At 32.7% G+C, this 21,165-nt stretch overlaps 2 protein-coding genes across 4 annotated transcripts; both read left to right on the top strand.

Moving 5' to 3' along the window:
- The first annotated feature begins 2,141 nt into the window (after positions 1-2,141).
- LOC102594995 (uncharacterized GPI-anchored protein At1g61900) lies at positions 2,142-10,493 on the top strand. 3 transcript variants are annotated; one of them, XM_015309081.1, is made up of 9 exons: positions 2,142-2,521; positions 3,815-3,877; positions 4,599-4,778; positions 4,957-5,562; positions 6,674-6,919; positions 7,043-7,054; positions 7,638-7,781; positions 7,881-7,925; positions 9,902-10,493. In XM_015309081.1, the coding sequence occupies exons 3-9, from the start codon at positions 4,652-4,654 to the stop codon at positions 9,976-9,978; spliced, it is 1,257 nt and encodes a 418-aa protein (XP_015164567.1). In that variant the 5' UTR covers positions 2,142-2,521; positions 3,815-3,877; positions 4,599-4,651; the 3' UTR covers positions 9,979-10,493. The 3 variants fall into 3 exon arrangements, with proteins under 3 accessions (XP_015164567.1, XP_006348113.1, XP_006348112.1); XM_006348051.2 differs by having other exon boundaries at positions 3,815-4,005; XM_006348050.2 differs by lacking the exon at positions 3,815-3,877 and having other exon boundaries at positions 2,143-2,521.
- Positions 10,494-11,062: 569 nt separating this feature from the next.
- On the top strand, positions 11,063-15,638 carry LOC102594665 (protein DETOXIFICATION 40-like). The gene is made up of 8 exons (XM_006348049.2): positions 11,063-11,215; positions 11,805-12,254; positions 12,591-13,222; positions 13,308-13,364; positions 13,620-13,858; positions 14,492-14,610; positions 14,808-14,894; positions 15,330-15,638. Exons 2-8 carry the CDS (start codon positions 11,931-11,933, stop codon positions 15,399-15,401), a joined length of 1,530 nt encoding a protein of 509 aa, XP_006348111.1. The 5' UTR covers positions 11,063-11,215; positions 11,805-11,930; the 3' UTR covers positions 15,402-15,638.
- The last annotated feature ends 5,527 nt before the right edge of the window (positions 15,639-21,165 follow it).

Here is a 21,165-nt window from a genome sequence, read left to right as displayed (position 1 = left end):
AATAAGGTTGTGAAAGAAGGATGTATGTAAGCTGAAATAGAGTGTATCTATAAATGTATCACAATAAATAAGAATTGAGTTATCAATTACATACATGAACAAACACAATCCATTAAAGAAATTTGATTATGAAAAATACTAGGAAAAAAGAGGAAAATATTAGACTGTTTGAAATTTTGGTGAAATTGAAACTAATATTATTATGAGACAATGAGAAGATTAAATAATAATACAAGAATCCTAATAATTTTCAACGAATGATTAGTTGTTAGAGTCCATAACCAACTCAAATTATGAAAAAATTCTAAATATTATATTAATTATTACCAAATAATATGCAACTAATCAAAAATCAGCCTAAAGTTAATTAAGGAAGTGTTTCCAACAAATCCATTTAATCGTATATGATTATATTAAAGAGGAAATACACCTCTTTTAACTCAATTTTTACTATTATTGGACGTGATTAGTATGAACAAAATATGAAAAAGAAACAAGGTTTGTATTTGGTATTATGGAAAACATTTTTTGCTTTTTTTTATTTTTTATGTTTGGTTAGTTTTTTTTTAATGTTTTGTTAGTTTAAACTTATTGAAAATCAAATTTGGATATAGATTTTGTAACTACTAAGAATTTGGAGTGAATTTAGGGAGAGAAAATAGGAGAGAAAAAGAGAGTGGTAAATGTGGATTTGACTGGTGACTTTTATGTATCAGGTAATTTTTAAAATTAAGAGAAAGAAGGGATTTAAGTAATATTTTTAAAAGGTAGAGAAAAATAGAGAATAAGTAAATTAAACTTGTGTATATAAGTAATTTATCCATAATAATTTGACATCCGCGTTTAGTTTGGAGATTCATAATATTATTTTGTGACCTACTAGAATTACTCTTATAATTTGGAGGAAAAAGTTGCAAAAAAATTGAAGAGTATAAATAATTTTCGTATCATAACTTATGATCAAGTTAACACACTACGTAGAATAAATAGTAATAAGTCTTGCTAGATCATCATGATTTTTTAATAACACATGAAATTTTTGCGGTTGTAACATAACTTATAGACTATTAAACATGTTATTATCTATGATATGTTAAAATATTGCAAAGTTCTCCCTAGATAGAAAAATCACTTGTGATTATATGCCCAATAGACAATATAAATTTTGCTCATGGAGGTCACTCTTATGATTTGTGAATCATCCCTATAATTTAGTGCGTTAAAATTCACAATTGAAGTAGTTGGACCACTTCCTTTGTTGCAGGAATTTTTTTAGCTAAGGGCAACAAAATTTCAATAGTGATGACATCAATGAAGACAAGTTGTGCAAATTAATATCTTAAAAAGTATTTATATATTAGGGATGGAACCTGCGAGAATAGGGATGATAATGGGGCGGTGCGGGGCAAGGTGGGTTGAGCTTAACTCGTAAATTTTTTAATTCCCCGCCTTGTATAGCATCTTTTTTTCATTTTTAACCCGCACCGCCTCGCTCCACATAGACTCGCTATGCATGAATTTGCCCCGCATAATTTTTTTAATATTTTTTTTTCTAGTTAAGCTTAATACTAAAAATAAAATTATTTTTTAATTAAGTTGTATTAATTTAATAGGATAGTGACTTAAATTTTATTTTTTAGAGGTCAATAGGGAAACATGTAAGAAATTGAATTATTTTTTATTGAACCATTATTTACTATCTTGAATATTTTAGAAGCTTTAAAGAAATTATCTTAATAAATAATGTTCTATAACTCTTATAATATGTAAAAATTAAAATTAAGTTTAAACCCACATAAAATCACATGTACCCACAAACCGCCCCGCCCTGCATTAGTTTTAAAAAAACTCACTTCAACCCACCCCGCTCCATTGTCATTCCTATACAGAATGAAATTAAAAATGATATATGTTTGAAAATGAGACACTTTTAACAAGATTTATTTTACGTCAAGGTATAAATCAAACACCTCTAATTAAAATTAAAACAATTTTATCACTGTACCATTATTGATGTTCAATAAGAATTGCTAGAGTATTTGCTAACATCGGAAGTAACAGAGAAAAAAAAAAAGGAAAGGCGGTTGATGGATTTTATTTAATGCTCAATATCTCAGTTTTCACACACAAATTTTCTTTACAATGTGAAATTAAATACAAGTAGGGTCATTTGTCCAGCTATACCTTTATTTACTGCTTTTTGTCCCCACACAACTAAGCAACCTCATTCATGGCTGCCCCAGTTCTCTTCACTCTCCCACTACTATACTTCCCTCTTTCTTCACATTAATTAACTAACAACCATCATCATTTCTCACTTAAAGACTTTCACAATTTTTCTTCTCTTTCTACTTCTACTTCTACTTCTACTTCTACTTCCTTTGGGGGTTTTCTTGAATCTACTGACTCATTACACATTTGGGTCTATTTCGGTTTTTGGTTCAAAAACTGGCAAGGATGAGAGGTGGGGTTTCTCAAAGTTTCAAGCTTTACCTTCTCCATGTGTTTCTACTGCTGCTTTGTAAGTATTCTTGCTATTTTTTCACTTGATTTCTTGTTTTTTGGATGATTTGTAGCTATTGTAATTATTATTGCTCAATTTTGATAAAAATCTATTTGGGTTTTGTGTTAATTTTTCTACTTTATGTGGGTGTTGGGTAATTTCTGTTTATTATAGTAAGAAAATGCTGTTAGTTGGACCTAAAAATACAATTTTTATTCGAGTTCACTGATTACTGTAATGTGAAATTGGGACTTTCCAGTAGAGGGAATTGTTATCTTGCTGCTATGTCAGTGCTTTTTTTGTGTAAAGGGATGGAAGATGTATGGACTCTAAGAACTGCACTTCTTTAGGTCTGCTCTAGGGTTTGAGTTGATACGCTGGAGGTTAAATTCCTTTTTATGTATTTTCAATTTGAATGCTCGTCTGTGGATTTGTCACCAAATGAAATGTTTTCAGCTCCTCGGTTAATGTTTCGAAGCAGCTGATTTTCTTTTTCAGCTGCTCAAATATATTTAGGTGATCTACAACAATGTATTTAGGCTATCATACATAATCGTCATTTAATTCTAGTCTACTCCTCCACAAAAGCCATAAGTAAGTACATGCACCTTCCAAACAAATACATTTATCTTCTTAATTCATGAACTAAGGAAATGAAATTCATGTACTTTAGATGAATTAAGTGTATGAACTCTCTTTTTTTTTTTCGTGATAAGTGAATTAAGTCTAAGTTGATTTGGGTGTGGTTATCGTGCAGATTTAGAGGTAGGTTCCTTAATGATCTAAATTTTAAGATATGGGGATACAGATCCAGATTAGGATACAAGTGCATTTCTTTTTAGTGTAACATCTTCGAGGTCTTTGTGATACTAGAGTGTTCAGTGTTTCACATCTCACTATGATTATATTATTTTGCTCGTCCCGATCCGTGGTTTTTCCTTAGTCCAGAAGGGAGTTTCATGTAGAAAATCTTGGTGTTCTTATTTCTTTTTTTACTCGTTATTCTACCCATGATAATTTCTGTGGATATTTCATGGTTCCCAACATTTTTTCGGATAATTGGCATTGAAATTGAGAAGGAGTGACGAGGCATGGAAAAACACGATTAAAAATAAAAAAAATCCTATTCTCTGTTGTTACATTTCAGATGTTTTGCAGACAATGAAGTTTCTGCATTGCATTTAGGTTGCTAAGAGTTAAGATCACTATTATAAATGTACCAAAGCCTACATTACTTATTGATTATCAAAAAGCAATCCGGGGACCACTCTTCATAGATGAATGCCGACTCAATCCGCTCCTATTGTGCAGGAGTATGAGGGGATTGATGTTGGGCATGCTTTGGAGTAATTTGTCCATCAAGCTATTCTGGGGGTAGGGAAGCAATCTAGTAGTTGTTCTGGTTGTTGTTTTCAGGGTATGTGCACCCCACAAATCGACTAATGATGAGCCAACAGATTTCCTTTTGGGATGATGCTAATCTTCCATAGGCTTCCGCTTCAGTAAGACGAGAATCCCTTGACTCTCTTTGTATTTGAATCAATTAAAGACTTGTGAATCACAACTATATTAGGAAAGGGATTATTTAAAAATTAAAACTAGGAATTTCAACCCCTACATTCCATGGTGGAAATCTTTAATGAATGAGAGCATATAATGTGGCTAAAAGCAAGTATAGAATGGTTTGATGGGTTAAATTTTGACAAAGTGAAATGTGAGGCAGTTTCTGTTGCGGACAGTAAGATTTAGCCAGCTCAGTGACGCAAAGTGAAACATGAAGTTCTGGAAATACTGGTTTCTCTAGGTATAGAACTTTTCTAAATCTTCAAGATCCCATTTGACATTGAAGATGTCAAGTTACATCACTACTGTTTTCTTTGGGTGACTATATTATCTGAGATTCTAGTGGTTTCTTGTTGCCATTTAACTTGTTTTCCATTTGGTGCATGGGAGCACAAGCCCCAATGGTGCTTGTAGCTTTGATCCATATGTAACTGTATATATGCCTTCGCTGGCTGTAAGTGTTTTTAGTTGGTCATCTCCTAAAAGGAATCAATGCTATTTCTTATTTCTGATGGAATTTCTGATTGTCCAGACCTCCAGGACTCCAGTTGCAGTTCAGTGAATTCTCTCAAGGGTTCTTTAAACATGGACAGAAAGGAGGACACTTTGTTGCCTGAGATCTCCCCAACTGCTTCTCCTCAGCCCTTTCTCCCTCTTCTGGCACCTTCTCCGTGGGCACCTTTTACAAACAGCACTTTACCAAAATTATCGGGTCTGGTTTAGTATTTAATTAAAATGATAATCTCTTAGGTCTGAGCAAGATCAAAATTTTAAAATTTGGGGCTACTTCAAATTGTAGAGCAATTTAGAGTTGATAAACTAAATACAGCTCAGATAGATCTTGATTTGCTGTCACCTCAGTCAGTGACTCTTCCTTTCATACTCTTCAGGACTCTGTACGCTGAAATTTGATGCTGTGGAAAGAATGATGGGTGTGACATCAATTGATTGTGTTGCTCCATTTGCGCAGTATCTGGCTAATGTCATGTGTTGCCCACAACTGGAAGCAACTCTTGTTATTCTTATTGGGCAGTCTAGTAAATTCACAAATATGCTTGCTTTAAATGGCACACTTGCAAAGCATTGCCTTTCAGATTTTCAGCAAATTCTGGTGAGCCAGGGTGCCAATGATACTTTACAGCACATATGCTCTCTCCATCCATCAAATCTGACAGAAGGTTCTTGCCCAGTCAAAGATGTTCATGAGTTTGAAACCACAGTGGACTCATCTAGCTTACTTGCTGCCTGTGGGAAGATTGACCTTGTGAATGAATGTTGTGAGCAAACTTGCCAAAATGCTATATCAGAAGCTGCTAAAAAACTTGCACTAAAAGCATATGATCTTCTGAGCACGGAAGGTGCTGAGGTGCTGACTGACCACTCAACTAGGGTTAATGATTGCAGAAGTATTGTACACCGTTGGCTGGCAAGTAAACTTGACCCTAATGGTGCAAAAGATGTTCTTAGAGGACTATCTAATTGCAAAAATAATAAAGGTGAGGAATACATACAAGTCCTTTTTCTTATGCTCATTGCTTATTCATTATATATGTTAAGTTTTTCATTGATGATGAAAAGGATCATATGAGGAAGCATGTACAGTAGCTTGAGATGGTTTTCTATTTTCTACTGACCTTTTGCTATGAATGTGCTAACAGGAGAATAGGCATATTTTTCACGTGTTGGAAACATAATTAGTAAATAAAGGGCGTCTCTTGAATAGCTTAAACTTTTAGTTGAGATGATCACACACTTCAACATGTTATCAATAGTACCAGAGCAGATAGAGGTCCTCAGTTTGAGTCTCACCACCATCCATTATTGAAAAAAGAATTTCCACATGATCGGATCATGTAAAAGAATCAGGCTCACACGTGAAGTGGTGTATTGTAAGCATAACTAAATAGCCACTCCAGCTAATTTGGGTTGAGGTATAGTTGATTGAACATGGTTGCAATTTTCAAAACGGGGCTATGGTGGACATCTGTTTTTATCAATTTAGTTGGGAGCTTTTTCTAAGAAAATAACCTTCTTAGGATGTCTATAATATGTAGTCTAGAATTGGTATTTGTTATAAATCAATGGAATTACACTTTCCTATTAACGACTATAAATCTTTTTATCATTAATTTTCTTTGGTAATTAATGGTGAATAGTTCTTCAGTAGTTTGGGCTCTAGGAGAGAGAGAGAGCAAATGCCGCTGACTGTGTACTTCCTAGTCAAATGTTAATTGCCCTTCATGCTGTTTGAAGGAGAAAAAATGGAGAAGGAAGGCATATTTTTCCTTTCCTGTCATTTCTTACTTGGAATGTTCTCTAAGTTAGTTTTAAGCCACTCCATTTTAATCCTAAACCAGGTTGGACAAGTACCTGTTCATTTAGTTAATCTCTTCATGTCCTTCAAGTGTCACACCAACCAAGCATGTCTGTACTTATATGATTATCCTTGTGATCACTTGTGTTAGCTACTCATCTTACCAAAATTGTCATGGACTCATGCAGTCATGCTTGCTAAAGGGACTAGAATATCTTGTATTGTTTTTTGTCATTTTCTATCCTGGGTATAATATAGTTATAAAATTAGCAATCTGTTTTCCTCCCCTTCAGTGTGCCCTCTGGTATTCCCAAATACGAGCCATGTTACAAAAGCTTGTGGAGATGGGATGAATAACCAAACAGCATGCTGTAGTACCACTGAGAGCTATGTCTCTCACTTACAAAGGCAGAGTTTTGTAACCAACTTGCAAGCTTTGGATTGTGCTGCTTCACTTGGATTCAAGTTACAGAAAGCCAATGTTAGCAAAAATATATACAAACTTTGTCACATTAGCCTCAAGGACTTTTCTGTGCAAGGTAAGTTATTATTTAAATGCCACTTTTTGAGCATTTTGCTGCCTTCAAATCTACCAAGCTAACTTGGGATTTCTCTTTTGTCATATCCATCCGTTCTGGGTTCTCTTCATATGACTGCAACAGTCGCACCCGAAGGTAATTTACGTACTTGTGTATTTTTTTATTCATCTCCATGCCCTGTGTTTTCTTCCGTCCTTTATTTATCACTAGAATTCGAAGCATCTGCTATACCGAAAGAAATATAATTTTGAAACTCCCCCACCTCCTGCTTCCTCTAAATGACTTATGTTGAAGTAACAGGTATTCAATTATGGGACGTGGAAAAAAGTTGGTTAAGAATTAAGATATTCAATTACATGATAATGGATTAAAATAATACTATTAGTTAATATTGCACTGGATGTATTTTATTGAAGATCAATGTCTTGGACAAAGGAGGCAACTTTTGAACGTAAAGTAGTCCACAGTGACTGTGTCTATAGGGTTTGGAAATTACAATACTGTCGTTTCATGCCTGAGAGAAGAAATCTACATTTTTTCTTGGAAAACATTGTTTTTGTCATATTACTACATGCATCAAACTGTCAAATTAGTACATGGTAATTTTCCTCCTTTGGATGAGGGTCCTTGTGTGTAGTATCATGTATTTTGCCTATGTCAGTTTCTTTGTGATGGTCTTAATTAATTAGTTTTTTTCTTGCTCTTCTTGTGGGAGTAGTTTCTGGGTGTCTTTTGCCTAGTCTACCATCAGATGCTGTACTTGACCAAAGTTCGGGGATCAGCTTCGTCTGTGATTTAAACGATAACATTCCAGCCCCTTGGCCATCTCTCTCTCACTTACCAGTTTCGTCATGCAATAAAAGTATGTCACATCTCTTGCTTTTTCTTATATCCAGTGACCAAAGTTTATCTTCTTACATAACTAACTGCTGATCTTTATTACGACTTTCTGCTATTGCAGCTATGAAAATTCCTGCGCTTCCTGCGGCAGCATCTGGCCAGATCAGTAAGACTATCTTACCTGTCTCATTTACAGTTTCATAGTATGCTGGTTTCTTTTTGTGCTTCTATTAATAATAATAATAATAAGTTTAGACTTCTCCGGATATGGACATGAGGGGTTAAAGAAAATTTGGAGGCTAAAATAGTTTTCAGTTTCACATCATATTTCTTGATGGATTCATTTATCATTGTTAAGTCCCTCGTTGGTTGTGGAATGAATTGTGGTCTCCTTATATGACTTTTGACAATCCTTTTCTTATGAGCTTGCTTTGGGATTAAGTTAGGCCAGTTACCATATCTTGACATGGTATGAGAGCCAGACCCATCGATCCTTGTTGTGTTTCTCAATGTTGTGCCTCCGTGATCCATGTTCTACTTGAATCTTGAGCATGTAGGGGAGTGTTAGCTCCCATATCGGTTGAGAGAATGAGTTGTTGTCTCCTTATATTGTTTGGGGCAAGCCTCCCTTCATGAAATAGTTTTTGGGGTTGAGTTATATGTGTAGTTGTATAAGATACAAGGATCGTGATTGGGCAATATTTTTGAGTATTAGAAGTTGCAACAATAGCTAAATGTTGATTGAAGCAAGTGATTGGAGTAAGAATTGGAATATTTGTAAAGAAAAGTGAACTTATGCTCACAAGTAACAGGACACTGGAATATTTTTTCCACATAATATTTCCTGCTATACAAGTGGAAAATCATTATCTTATATTTTAGTTGAAAGAAACATGAAAATTTACTCTCCGTTTCAATTTATTTGTTTTACTTTCCTTTTTAGTCCCTTTTTTTTAAAAGAATGTCTCTTTTCCTTTTTGGCACTCTTCAATTCTAACTTTCCACGTGGCATTTTTAAGACCTCAAGATTGTAGGGTATTTTAGTACATTCAACATATCTTTACTTTAAGACCACAATATTCAAAAGCTTCTTTAATTTCTTAAACTATTGTCAAGTCAAAACCAGAAAAACTAATAGAAATGGAGGGAGTAACTTCTTTGAAATACCCTGGTGTGAGATCAAGAATTTCGTTGGCCAATGGTAATTAATATGTTTACATGGATGCATAAGGGAAGAAGGATGGATATGTAGAACATCATGAAGCATCATTTTATTAGTGAAGATACACCAGGCCTCCACTCCCATTGAGTTACTTTTTACTCCCTCTGTCCCTAATTATTTGTCCACTTTTGAATTAGCACTTTTTAAGAAAACAATGATTGGCGTAGTGAGTTTACCATTTTATCCCTATTAATTATGAAGTGGATGAATTAAAAAGTTAGGATTTTCAAGAAGTTCTACCTTTTCATAATTAATTAATTGAGGGTATAATAGGTAAATTTCTTTTATCCTTTTTTGATTTGTCAAAATGGACAAGTAAAAAGGGAAAATTGGACAAGTAATTAGGGACAGAAGGATACCATTTTTTAATATGTACTCCCTCCGTCCCATATTAGATGTGCATCTTACTAAAGTTTAAAAGTATTTGTCCCATATTACTTGACCACTTACTAAATCAAGATAGAATTAATTTTTTTTTTTTCCATTTTACCCCTACAATTACTATGGCTTTGGGAAGCTTATACTAATTTTGAAGGCCAAGAATTTCTTTTTTTCAAGAGGCTAATTAATATGAACAAAGGGCAAAATAGTAAAGTTGATCAATCTATTAATTACCATGTAAAATGGAAAGTGCCCATCTAATATGGGACAGAGGGAGTACTATTTATAAATAAAAAAAAAACTATTTATAGTATGTCCTGAGCACTGTTGTCCTAAAGCAAAATTAAAGCTACTTTGGAGGATCAAGGAAAAGGTTTGACAAACAAATAAGACTTCAAATGGCACCTATCTCTACTCTAAATGAATCTGTACTTAGTTGCAGATTCACTTGAATTTGTCAGTTGGAAAAGGCTTCATTGTTTTATCTTTCTATTAAGGTTGATGTACTTCTCATTGATATGTTCTTGCTAATTTGTCAGGTCTGAACAGCTTAAGCATCGGGTCTCATCTGCGTCTCTTGGCCTTGACGGCTCTTGGAAGCCTCTTTTATACTTAATGCTGCCATTCCTGCTCAATTAACCTTTATTGCGAGCAAGTCTCATGAAATGATGATACAAGTAACGAATATCTTTAAGTTAATAGTGCTGAAGGTTCTGATTTTCCTCAAGTCTAATGTGTACAAAAGCAGCTGGAAAATCATGATCCGGAGTAAGAATCCCACTCGGAGAAGATTCCAAGTTTGAGTTTTCCGACCCTATTTGTTCCTCATTCTTGCGTAATGAGGAAATTTTGTAAAAGTAATTCAGGAGGAGGTTGAATTCCATGTAATTATTTATTTCCACTTAGAAAAAACCTGTCTTGTATTGTATATGTCTGAAATTCAAAGTCCTGAGAAATTATTGTGTCATTAGCTAATGCATTAGGTAGGTCTCTAGGGGTTGGGATGTTTTGTTTGTCATTTTTCTTTTGTTTTCAGTTATGCATCAGAACTAATACAATATCACAATTGTACCATCTATTTCTGTTCAGTAGATAAAGGTATTGCAAATTGCAGCACCTTCCAAGTGATAATTTCAGTGCTCTTTTATCATCTTCTTATTTAATTGCCTAGACAGAGTTGCCAATGTGAGATCTATTACACTATCTTTGTAATTTATCTTGTGATGAAGTGTCAATTACTACCATTTTCTTGAGATAGTTAATTATGCTGATGTGGATATTTACTTGTGTTTTACCTTATAAATGATCTGAATGTAGATATATGAGATAGGGGTAAGATTCTGCATCGACGCTACCGTCTACACTGAGAATTTATTTTTAATAAGAAAAAACGCTCTGATGCTTTGTTTTTTAATCTAGATATTGCATTGGTATCTATAAGGAATAAGAATCTTGGTTCTTTTTACGGTAATACACATTTAATTTAGAGAGTCCGGATTCTATTTCTCTTGATCAAAATAATTGTCACTTGGTTAAGATCAGTAGTGTACAGTGCATCTTTTTATATTTATTTGTTCATTCTATCCCGGATTATATTGCGCATATTTAGGGTTGCTGATTGATTTCTTATTTAATCATATTTAACAGAATTCCAATGAACGACTCAAATTTCCGCAGCTAGTTTTTTTTTTAAAAAACAAATGGCTGCAGCATAGTAGGTTGATTTTGTTTGGGTGACAAATGAACGAGTTGGATTAAATTTTCGTTCAAATCTTTTTTTTTCGACCAAAAAAAGCGCCATTGCTCTGCTCAGAATTGCTGCAAGTTGAAATAGAGAACCCAATATTTAACGGGTACTATTCCTCTGTTCAATTTCCTTTCAAAATGATTCATATAGTCAATTTCAAAATAATACTTAACTTTTATCTCTTTGCCCTGAATAAATATTAATGGTGTTTTACTTTACTTTCTTCTTTTGTGTATTCACCTTCTAAGGGAAATGCGCCTTTAGTCTTTGCTGTGATACACATTTTTTCTACATTCATAATCATTTTAACAATTTATTGCATTCATATTCTCTTCCTTTGAATTTTCTTTCCCTACTTACAAGGAAGGAGAAGATAATATATTTCGAAATTTAAAAAGTGTAATGGCATACTATTATTATTACTTGCAATTAAAGTGATTGAGGCAAGGAAAATATATTACTAGTAATTGAAGTGAGACAAACTATTAATATGTCATGATTGTCGCTATTCTGTTGGTACACATACATATCCCTTTCCTTTCATCGGTAGGTGCTATTAAAAGAGTAATAAAATAGTACTAATATGTGTAATAAGTTCAGTGCATATAAAAAGTAGAATAAATAAAGAAAGATTTCAAACTTTTGACCGTATAGTTCAATGATTTACTTTTAGACTATTTGTTATTTCAAATCAGATGGAATGGCTAACGCCTAACAGTCTAGTGAAGTTGTTAGTGGGAGCAAGAGATTGCTTAGACCAACGGGTTTTCATCGTTTAGTTTTTCACCTATTGACATCTTGGACTTTGATTTATTGAAAACATGGATGAGTGTTTTCAAGATAAGGGGCCAAGTGAACCTTTACTAGTACTAGAACAGAAAGAAGCAGCAGTGGAACATGTAAGCTCTGAGCTTGAAGACATATTGTCCGACACAAGATTGTCGCATTTTCAGCGGCTTGGACGGGCATCTGCCGTTGAATTCAGAAATCTGTTTCGACTAGCAGCTCCAGCAATCATTGTTTATTTGCTCAATAATGTTACTTCTATGTCTACTCAAATATTCTGTGGTCATCTTGGTAATCTTGAACTTGCTGCTGCTTCACTTGGCAATGAAGGTATTCAACTCTTGGCCTATGGCGTCATGGTAAGATTTGTGTCAACTTTATACTTTACATGGTACTATTTTTACACTTGTACAAATTGCAGTAGGATTACCTTTTCTGGTTGTTAATTGACCTACCATATGACCAGAGCTTCTTTGGATTGCTCGAATTTCATATACTCAATTTATTGTTCAGATTCAAAAATTGACAATGAATTCGTACATAGAATCTTTGGTTTCTCCAATAAAATAACTACATAAAAAGTATCTAAGCAAAACTGTTTGAAAGTTAACTCACAAATTGGGATGGATAGTTTTCAATTTTACTGAACAATAGTAATGGTTGTAAGACGTAATGATGTGATTTTGTTGGAGCAGTTAGGGATGGGGAGTGCAGTGGAGACACTATGTGGACAAGCATATGGAGCTCACAAGTATGAAACATTGGGAATATATCTTCAAAGATCGACAATTCTGCTTATGTTATCTGGAATACCGATTATGGTGGCTTACTTATTTTCAAAGCCAATTTTAATCTTACTTGGAGAATCAGAGAAAGTTGCATCAGCAGCTGCATTATTCGTTTATGGTTTAATTCCTCAAATATTTGCTTACGCTGCCAATTTCCCCATACAAAAGTTCTTGCAAGCCCAAAGCATCGTGAATCCTAGTGCGTATATAGCAGCAGCCGCATTAGTCCTACATCTTTTCCTAACATGGATTGTGCTTTATGTATTCAAGTGGGGATTATTCGGAGGAGCAATGGTTCTAAGTATTTCATGGTGGATAGTAGTCGTTGCGCAATTTATGTACATATTGCAGAGCGATAAATGTAAGAAAACGTGGAATGGATTTAGTTCGCAAGCGTTTTCAGGGCTGTGGGATTTTTATAAGTTGTCAGCTGCTTCATCTGTGATGTTGTGCTTGGAGACTTGGTACTTTCAGATTTTAGTTTTAGTTGCTGGTTTGCTTCCAAATCCTGAAGTGGCATTAGACTCTCTAGCTGTTTGGTTAGTGAATATCTTGTTTGTTATCAATTAATTTTATTTTCCTCTCTTGGATTAATGTCCTGATGAAATGGAATTTGTTTTGCAGTAATACAATTCTTGGATGGGTGTTCATGATAGCTGCTGGGTTCAATGCAGCAGCAAGGTTAGTTATCTATTCAGAAATTTTGCTTTATGAGTTTAACTTTCGAGATATTTGTATTAAATCCATTATATTTTTAAACCTATTATTTATTGCAATTTCGTTATTTTTAGCATTGAACTTGTTACCTTTAAACTCTGCATCCGCCCCTGTGATAAAAAGGCATTCAAAATCATAGTTAGGCCTTTTTTCTCCTTTTCAATTACATTCACAGTATTTATTCCAAGAGTGATGAGGTTAAATTTTTAAAAATTGCAGTGTGAGGGTGAGCAATGAGTTGGGAGCAGGGCATCCGAAATCGGCCTCATTTTCAGTTTTGGTGGTGACATTAAGCTCATTTGTGATTGCTGTAGTGGCAGCCATAATAGTGATGATGTTTCGCGATGTGATGAGTTATGCATTCACTGGAGGCGAAACTATTGCTAAAGCAACTTCAGAACTTGCACCACTCTTGGCTGCCTCTATAATTCTTAATGGCATTCAGCCTGTTTTATCTGGTCAGTCCTTCATCAACCTTTTCTTCTGTTTTCAAGAATAGTACTAATTTAATTTTTATTTTACTACATCAGATCAGTCACTGAACTATTTTTCGTTACATAAAAAATATTTCAACTTTGTTACACTATTAATTGGAATATCCTCATTTATAGTAATTAAGAAATCATGTTTTAGGCCAAAATATATGTACTCTCTACTTTTTTTGTGAAAACAACTCAACGAAAGAGAGGTTGCACAGTTTTTTTGCAAAATTTCAAACAAAAACTACTGTAGATATATTGGACGCAGACATGTAAGGACAAACAACACGTATTCATCAATAGAAAGAAGAAAGAACACTGCATGTGACTTTTGTTTGGATATACATGCTAAACACAGATTTTAAAAAAATTGATTTGACAAGGAGAACAGGACAAATATTTTATAGAAGACAGTACCCTGTGTAGTATTTTTTTTAATTAAGACTATTTAGAACTAGACAAATAATATAGAGGAGGGAAATATTTAGTTGAAATTAATTAGAAAAAGGAATTTTTGAATTGAAGGTGAAAAATGGTACTAATATTTAGAGATGAATTCCCTTTAATTCTGACTTAGTTCGAGCATCTAAACAAAATATTCTCATATTGAAGGGGTGGCGGTTGGGTGTGGATGGCAAGGTTTTGTGGCATATGTTAACGTGGGATGTTACTACGTAGTTGGTATTCCATTGGGTGCTCTTCTTGGGTTTCACTTCAAACTCGAAGCTAAGGTATGTCTATTTTTCTCCTCACTATACTTTTTCTTTGTTTTCGTAGAAATATTTTATTTATCTGATATTTGATATTTGCTTATTTAGTAAAATCATTTGAAAAAACATGGACAAATGAATAAAAGGTTATTCAGATTTTAGTTTCCATTATTGAAATTAAAACAAATTTGTTTAATTAACTTGGGAAAAATATGTAGGGATTATGGCTGGGCATGTTTGGTGGAACAGCAATGCAAACTCTTATCTTAGTATGGGCCACTTTTTCAACCAATTGGGAAGAAGAGGTACATTTTCTACAAACTTTTTTTTATATCTGAGATTCAAACGTAAGATATTTGATTAAGTTAACATTCTCGAAACAAAAAAATTCAAATACTTAATACTTACTCTATTAATTAATAATATACAACATTTCATACATAAAAGAAATACTAGTATAAAATTATTAGGCAATTAAGGCCGGTGTTCCCTTTTACTTCAAGTATCTTCTGAATATTGTTGTGGTAAAAGTTTGATTTTATTATGAATTACTGTAATTTAAATGTATGCAAGTTTTATTTTTAAAGTTATTAAGAAACTTTTTTTAAAAAATTTACTAATAAAATTAAATGTTTGGAGTCATTTATTAATGTTTAGAACATTAAATAGTTTTCCTCCTTGTGTTTTAGCTCAATGTCTATTTGTACTGCATAACTGAGCAATCCTTCTTTTTTTTTCAGGTGGAGAAAGCAAAAAATCGATTAGTTAAGTGGCAAGACATCATTAAGAAACCATTGTTGAATGAATCATGAGAAAAAATCCATACGAATACATTAGCGGATTTTTTTTTTTTTTCCAATTCATATTCATGCAAGTTCTACTCCTTTCGTCCATTTTTACAGTGACTTGACACTTGAAGAAATAATAAATAAAATGAAAATTATACAAGTAAAGATCGATGGAGCGAGTAGAATCGAACTATAATACTTGAGTCGCCGATATACAACTTGAGGCAATGGTTTTATAAAAAGCTTTCTTTCGATTATTAATTACGGCTTCTTCCGTTAGCCTTAATTATTACTGTACTTGTTTATAATCACTAATAATAAATAACATATGTATAATTAGGTTCTCTATTGCTTGTTGTAACTTACAAAATACAACATTTTTTCGATTTGATTTGAGAATCCACCTCAAACAACAGCTAATTTGAATATATAATTTGTTCACACATATATATAAACAGATGTCGATATCGATATTGTTGATCAAAATTGTAAACCAGGTGTCCAAGAAAAAGATTATGCCCAGAAAAGAGGAATAAGTTTCAACATTGGAACCCTAGGAGAACTGCACTTGTTATCCTTGGAACATGTACGTGTAAATTCTCTCCTATACAATATATAACTTATAAATCGCGCAAAAAATGTAAACCACACTAAATAAGTTGTGCAACGAAAATGGATTTGACAGGGAATCGAACATTGATAACTGGAAAAAGGAGAATGAAGAATCGAAGGGATAAGATTATATTGATGCGCATCTACTTAATTTCCAATGATCACATAGCACTGAAAGATGGCCATTAAAATTTATTGGAGTATTAATAATAAGAATATAAATGAGTTATACCCAATTAATCGACACAATCTTTGATCAATCTAACAAACCACCAAAAAGAAAAGATTCCAGCTTCAATATATGTATGGTATGGAGGATATTTTTAAGTCAAAAATATTATGTTAGAAAATGTTTTTCTGAAAACGTATGTAATTTTTCTTTATTTATTTTTTAGTGTTTGACTAGTATGAATAAATTACTCCCTGAGCATTTATACATAATTAATTAATATAGAAATTTAAACGTTAGGGTGTGAGGATGGGTTAGGAGGTAGGGGTGGAGATAATACTATCAGTGTGAAATGTGTCACTTGTGACATATATGCATTTTCACTTGTGAAACTTGCTTTCTTAGAAAAAAAAATATTTAAAACATTTTAACCGACCAATTTTTTTATTTTTCTAAGAAAGTAAAAATATATATTTTCCTTTCCCACCAAACACATTGTTAAGCAATATGTACACTGTTGGGCAATGTAAGTTGGGCTTTGTTTCCAATCGTTAACACATCAAGGATATGAACGATCCCCTCTCATAGAAAAATGGGACAAGCCCATTAAGCCCATCTGGTTATATGGTAGAGAAACTAATTTCATTAATTTAGGAGCTAATTACTTGGATACAATTTGGTTTGCAATATTACAAATCTTATCAGATTTTGGTGCGTCTCTAGATATGTCCAATATCTCGGGTTACATGAGACAAAATTAGGTGTAGTTATATACATGTATCTCGGGATACATGAGACAAAATTAGGTGAAATTTATTCTAAATACGTTGTATCCAAGTGGATTCGCATGTATCTGGAATACATAGACAAGTCTCGCTCACCACTCTCATATGTATCTGGTATCCCAAATACATGTAAATTATACCAAATACATGTATTTAAGAGTCTGAGATACATAACTATCTCCCTCTCCATCTCGTTTGCCTCTCCCTATTATTTTAGTGTATCTGGTAGCAAAGATAATCTCATATCCAATGTAGTTTTCTTGGTTGTAAAGCTTCTTACCCAAAGATAATCTTCTCAATTACTCATAATTTATTTATTCAATTGATGTCATAATTGGATTGTAGTCTAAATTATATAGGAATAATATGTTTTTTAAATTTTGAATAGTCATGATAAGAGACTTTCAGAAATCTTTAAGAAATGTGTTGAGATCTTAGTAGACTATTTTTTGGATTTTTGTATCCTTCCAATTTCATCAACCAATAGTAAAATAATCGACTAGATTTGGAAAAGCAATGGCTCAAAGAATTCAAGTATTGCGGTACACATAACAAGCAAAGTTGGCAAATATAATAGAGGAGTGTGGGATCTCTGCATTCATTCATTATGGCCAATTGTGGTAGGTAATAAAACTAAAAGTACCATATATTAGGAGCATTTATTCCAACCCAACTACTCAAGGGACCATATATAAGATTTTTAAGTGTTATTTATCAATTAAATCTTACGAGATACCCCCTCTCATCATTGTTAAACCTATAAAAACGTGTATGAAAAAGATTGAAGATTTGTGAATGATTAATTTTCAATCTTTTTCACTTTGATTTTGTAAAAACAAGTACTAAATATTGAGAAATAAAACAATCTGATTATGGAAGTCCCATTGAGATGTATAAATGCTGCTTGGCCAATTACTCGGCTAACATAATATGGTGCAGTGGATGAAACTGCCTGAGAAACCAAAAAAAACGTGAAAATTGGGCAGTCCATTGGATCAATCAAAATATTTTCTTGGTAAGCTGTTTTCTTTTTCTTTTTTTGGGGGGGCCAAAATATTTTCTTGAATTATATCTCCACCCAGTCCCTTTCCTCTCCACAAACATTTGCAGGAGGGTGGGGTTATATTAAGTGGAAAAAAAAAACAAAGCAATTTATGAGAAACGATGGCTGAGTTTTTAGAGCCACCAATCACAATTCAAAAAAAAAAAAAGTTCATAAAATGCATTTATTATTGACAATTTTTATATCAAATATTCATTGATTAAGCGTCAATAATAATAATGATGGAGAAATATAGATGTATAGATAAATAATAAGAAACAAAGAAAAAAGAAATTAAAAAGTAAAAAGAGACGTGTTAATTCAACAAGACAACACTTAAAAGAGATTATTTATTTCATTTTAAAGTAGTTCAGACTCTACTGCTTTAAGGTGCATTTGACTATTTTTTTGGTCTTAATTATAAAGAGATATTATTTTTGGCGTAAATTAAAAGGAAATTATATTTTCATCGTGGACCCCTTAGGGAGCATCTGATATGTTACTTCATTTGATAATTTGTAATAGTATAGTATTCTTTTCCAAAAGATGTTATCTGCAATTATTAATTACTTAATTATTTTGCTTTATCTCGTGAGGCTTTAGCATGAGACAATGACCCAAATACAAATAATTCATTAGAGCTGTCAATATGGGCTGACCCATCATATTCGGGCTAATTTATACATGTTTTAAAATTTTATGGGTCAGATAGGGTTAGCCCATTTTTGTTGTGGGCCAAAAAATGGTCGGCCCAGCCCACAACGTGGGCTACGAGCTTTGCCGGGCCAACCCTTTTTTTTTAAAAGTATATTTTTAAATTTAAATTATAATTTAAAAATATTATCATAAATATCAAAAAGACAATATTACATGGTGTTAGTGTTACTACTTGTTAATTAAATCCACAAATAAAATTATTTTTATAATATTTATTAAGTTTGCTTTCAAGTAAAAGCATAAATAGCTAAATAGAAATATTAACTTAATTGTTTTCCAATGATCATAATATAACACAAAAACTATGACATCATTCCATAAGTTACGGACTATGTAGTGATTCCCTAGAAATTTTAGGAAAATTTTATTTTATGTAGTACATATTTTATATTTAAATTGTAATATTTCAAACTTTTAACAGATTTTGAGTTTAGACTCTTGTTATTTTTAGTACTCTATTTTATTTTTATTTTTTAATAAATTTTTATTTAGCCCACAGGCCGACCCTATCCTTATGTTTCAAGCCCCACAAATCGACAGGCTTATTTAGGCCAGGCTAAAAATCTCTTTTCTTAAATGGGCTCTAAAAATCGTAGTCCAACCCTATCAAATCATGAATTAGGTTAGGCTGGCCCTACGGGCCTAGCCCATATTGACGGCTCTATAATTGAGGCTTAAGATAGATAATTATGACTCAGATCCCATGATGAATATTCTTTTAATCAAATAATATTATAGAACCTTAGTTTGTCATTCTTTAATTTGGCAGCTGATTGAGGATTGCGTTATTAACTTTTTTCCCTTTTCAATCCCAAGTATTAAAATAAGGGAAATTTGTATAATTTTACATATTAATACACTACAAAAAAGAATTGAGTAGTAATAAAGGGGTAAAACACCAATTATATATAGTAAAAAATAAAATAAAAATGAACACCAAATATAGAAAAAAAATCTAAAAGATTTTATGTAGATACACTACTTGGTAATGGACGACCTGTTTGATACTTTGTGCAACAATGAATTATTGACATTAATCGATCTTTTGACTTTTTTTTTTTTTACCTTTTCCCCACTCCTATACAGTCCATTTTTGCTCCTTTAATTTGGATTTGATTTAGTGTTATTGCTACTTTTCTCATTCAAGTAGTGGTTCCAAAAGTAGGTATCAAAAGCATGTGTTGTGCATGGAAAGTTTATATTTACTACTTTCAACCAATCTATCAAACTAGGTATAGAGTAAATACATATATAGCATGAACCATTCTTTTGTATTAAGCTTTTTTCACTTAACCTTGATGAAGCAAGATGTTATTTACACAGTGTTGAATAAAATTTTATGCATATAAAGGTTGATTTCGCCGCTGGTTTTGGAGAATATATTTCTGTCAATAATTATCACTGTGGAATGTGATTCTTCAATATGAGGGCCAGTAACTTCACTTTTTCTTTGAAGATTACAGGTTCCTTCTAGCTAAATTGCAGACCAAACCTGAAAAGTGTTGCTTTCGTGATTAAAAAAGATACTGATATTTATGTCTTTTAATATTGGGCGTACACAAGTAGACATTTAAATTTATATAAAGTTGAACAAGTAGACACACATTATCTATGTGGCATAAGACACATAGGACATCAGACGTGAATTGCCACGTAGGAAAGCGTGTATCTACTTGTTCAACTCTATATAAGTTTAAGTGCATACCTAACTACACTCAAAGTTAAAGGGCATAGATGCCAAAGAGAACGCTTATATATTATGCCTTTAAAAAGAACACTTTACAAGCATTGCCTGATCGACCCCATAATCGAAAACTCAAAACGTGAATGTAGTGTTTTCACAAATATTTATCTCTTATTTATATTTAGTTTCTTAAACTTTATATTGAGTCAAATACACTAAAATAAAATGGAAAGAATGAAGCAGTATTTAGCGGAAAGGAAGTTAGAAAAAAAAAAGGGTAAATAATTTCATAATTGAGTTAATCATTCATTTCTTATCTTCCTCTTAATAAAGTACATCTGATCTCTGTGATATATATCAACAAGTCCTGTACAAATAGTTATCTTTAATGATTCCATCTAACAACTCCAACAATACTGATTAAGACATACCATGCATTTACATTATATGCCTAAAATATACGATATTTTCATTCTACATGCTCATTAGGGTATGGTATAGATTCTACAGCTGATCGAAAAACAGTTGATTGATTGATCGATTGATTAATTAAAAGGCATTTCACTGTATTAGTGCATTATACGTCCAAGATGTTTTCTCAACGCGATTTTCTTAGTTTAATTTGCAGCAGTTGACAAAGTGGACAAAAAATAAGAGAAAAATGATGTAGTAATGCATTTGTTCTGTTTTGATATAAGTACTGCAAAAGATAAGTATCTTTACAGATTCCATCTAACAACTCCAACTATATATATACTGATTGTTACATACTATGTATA

Source organism: Solanum tuberosum, unplaced genomic scaffold, assembly GCF_000226075.1.
Source record: "Solanum tuberosum cultivar DM 1-3 516 R44 unplaced genomic scaffold, SolTub_3.0 scf00099, whole genome shotgun sequence".
NCBI classification, from domain to species: domain Eukaryota; kingdom Viridiplantae; phylum Streptophyta; class Magnoliopsida; order Solanales; family Solanaceae; genus Solanum; species Solanum tuberosum.
Note: the sequence above shows the minus strand (reverse complement) of the source record. Positions and strands in the feature narration are given on the sequence as shown.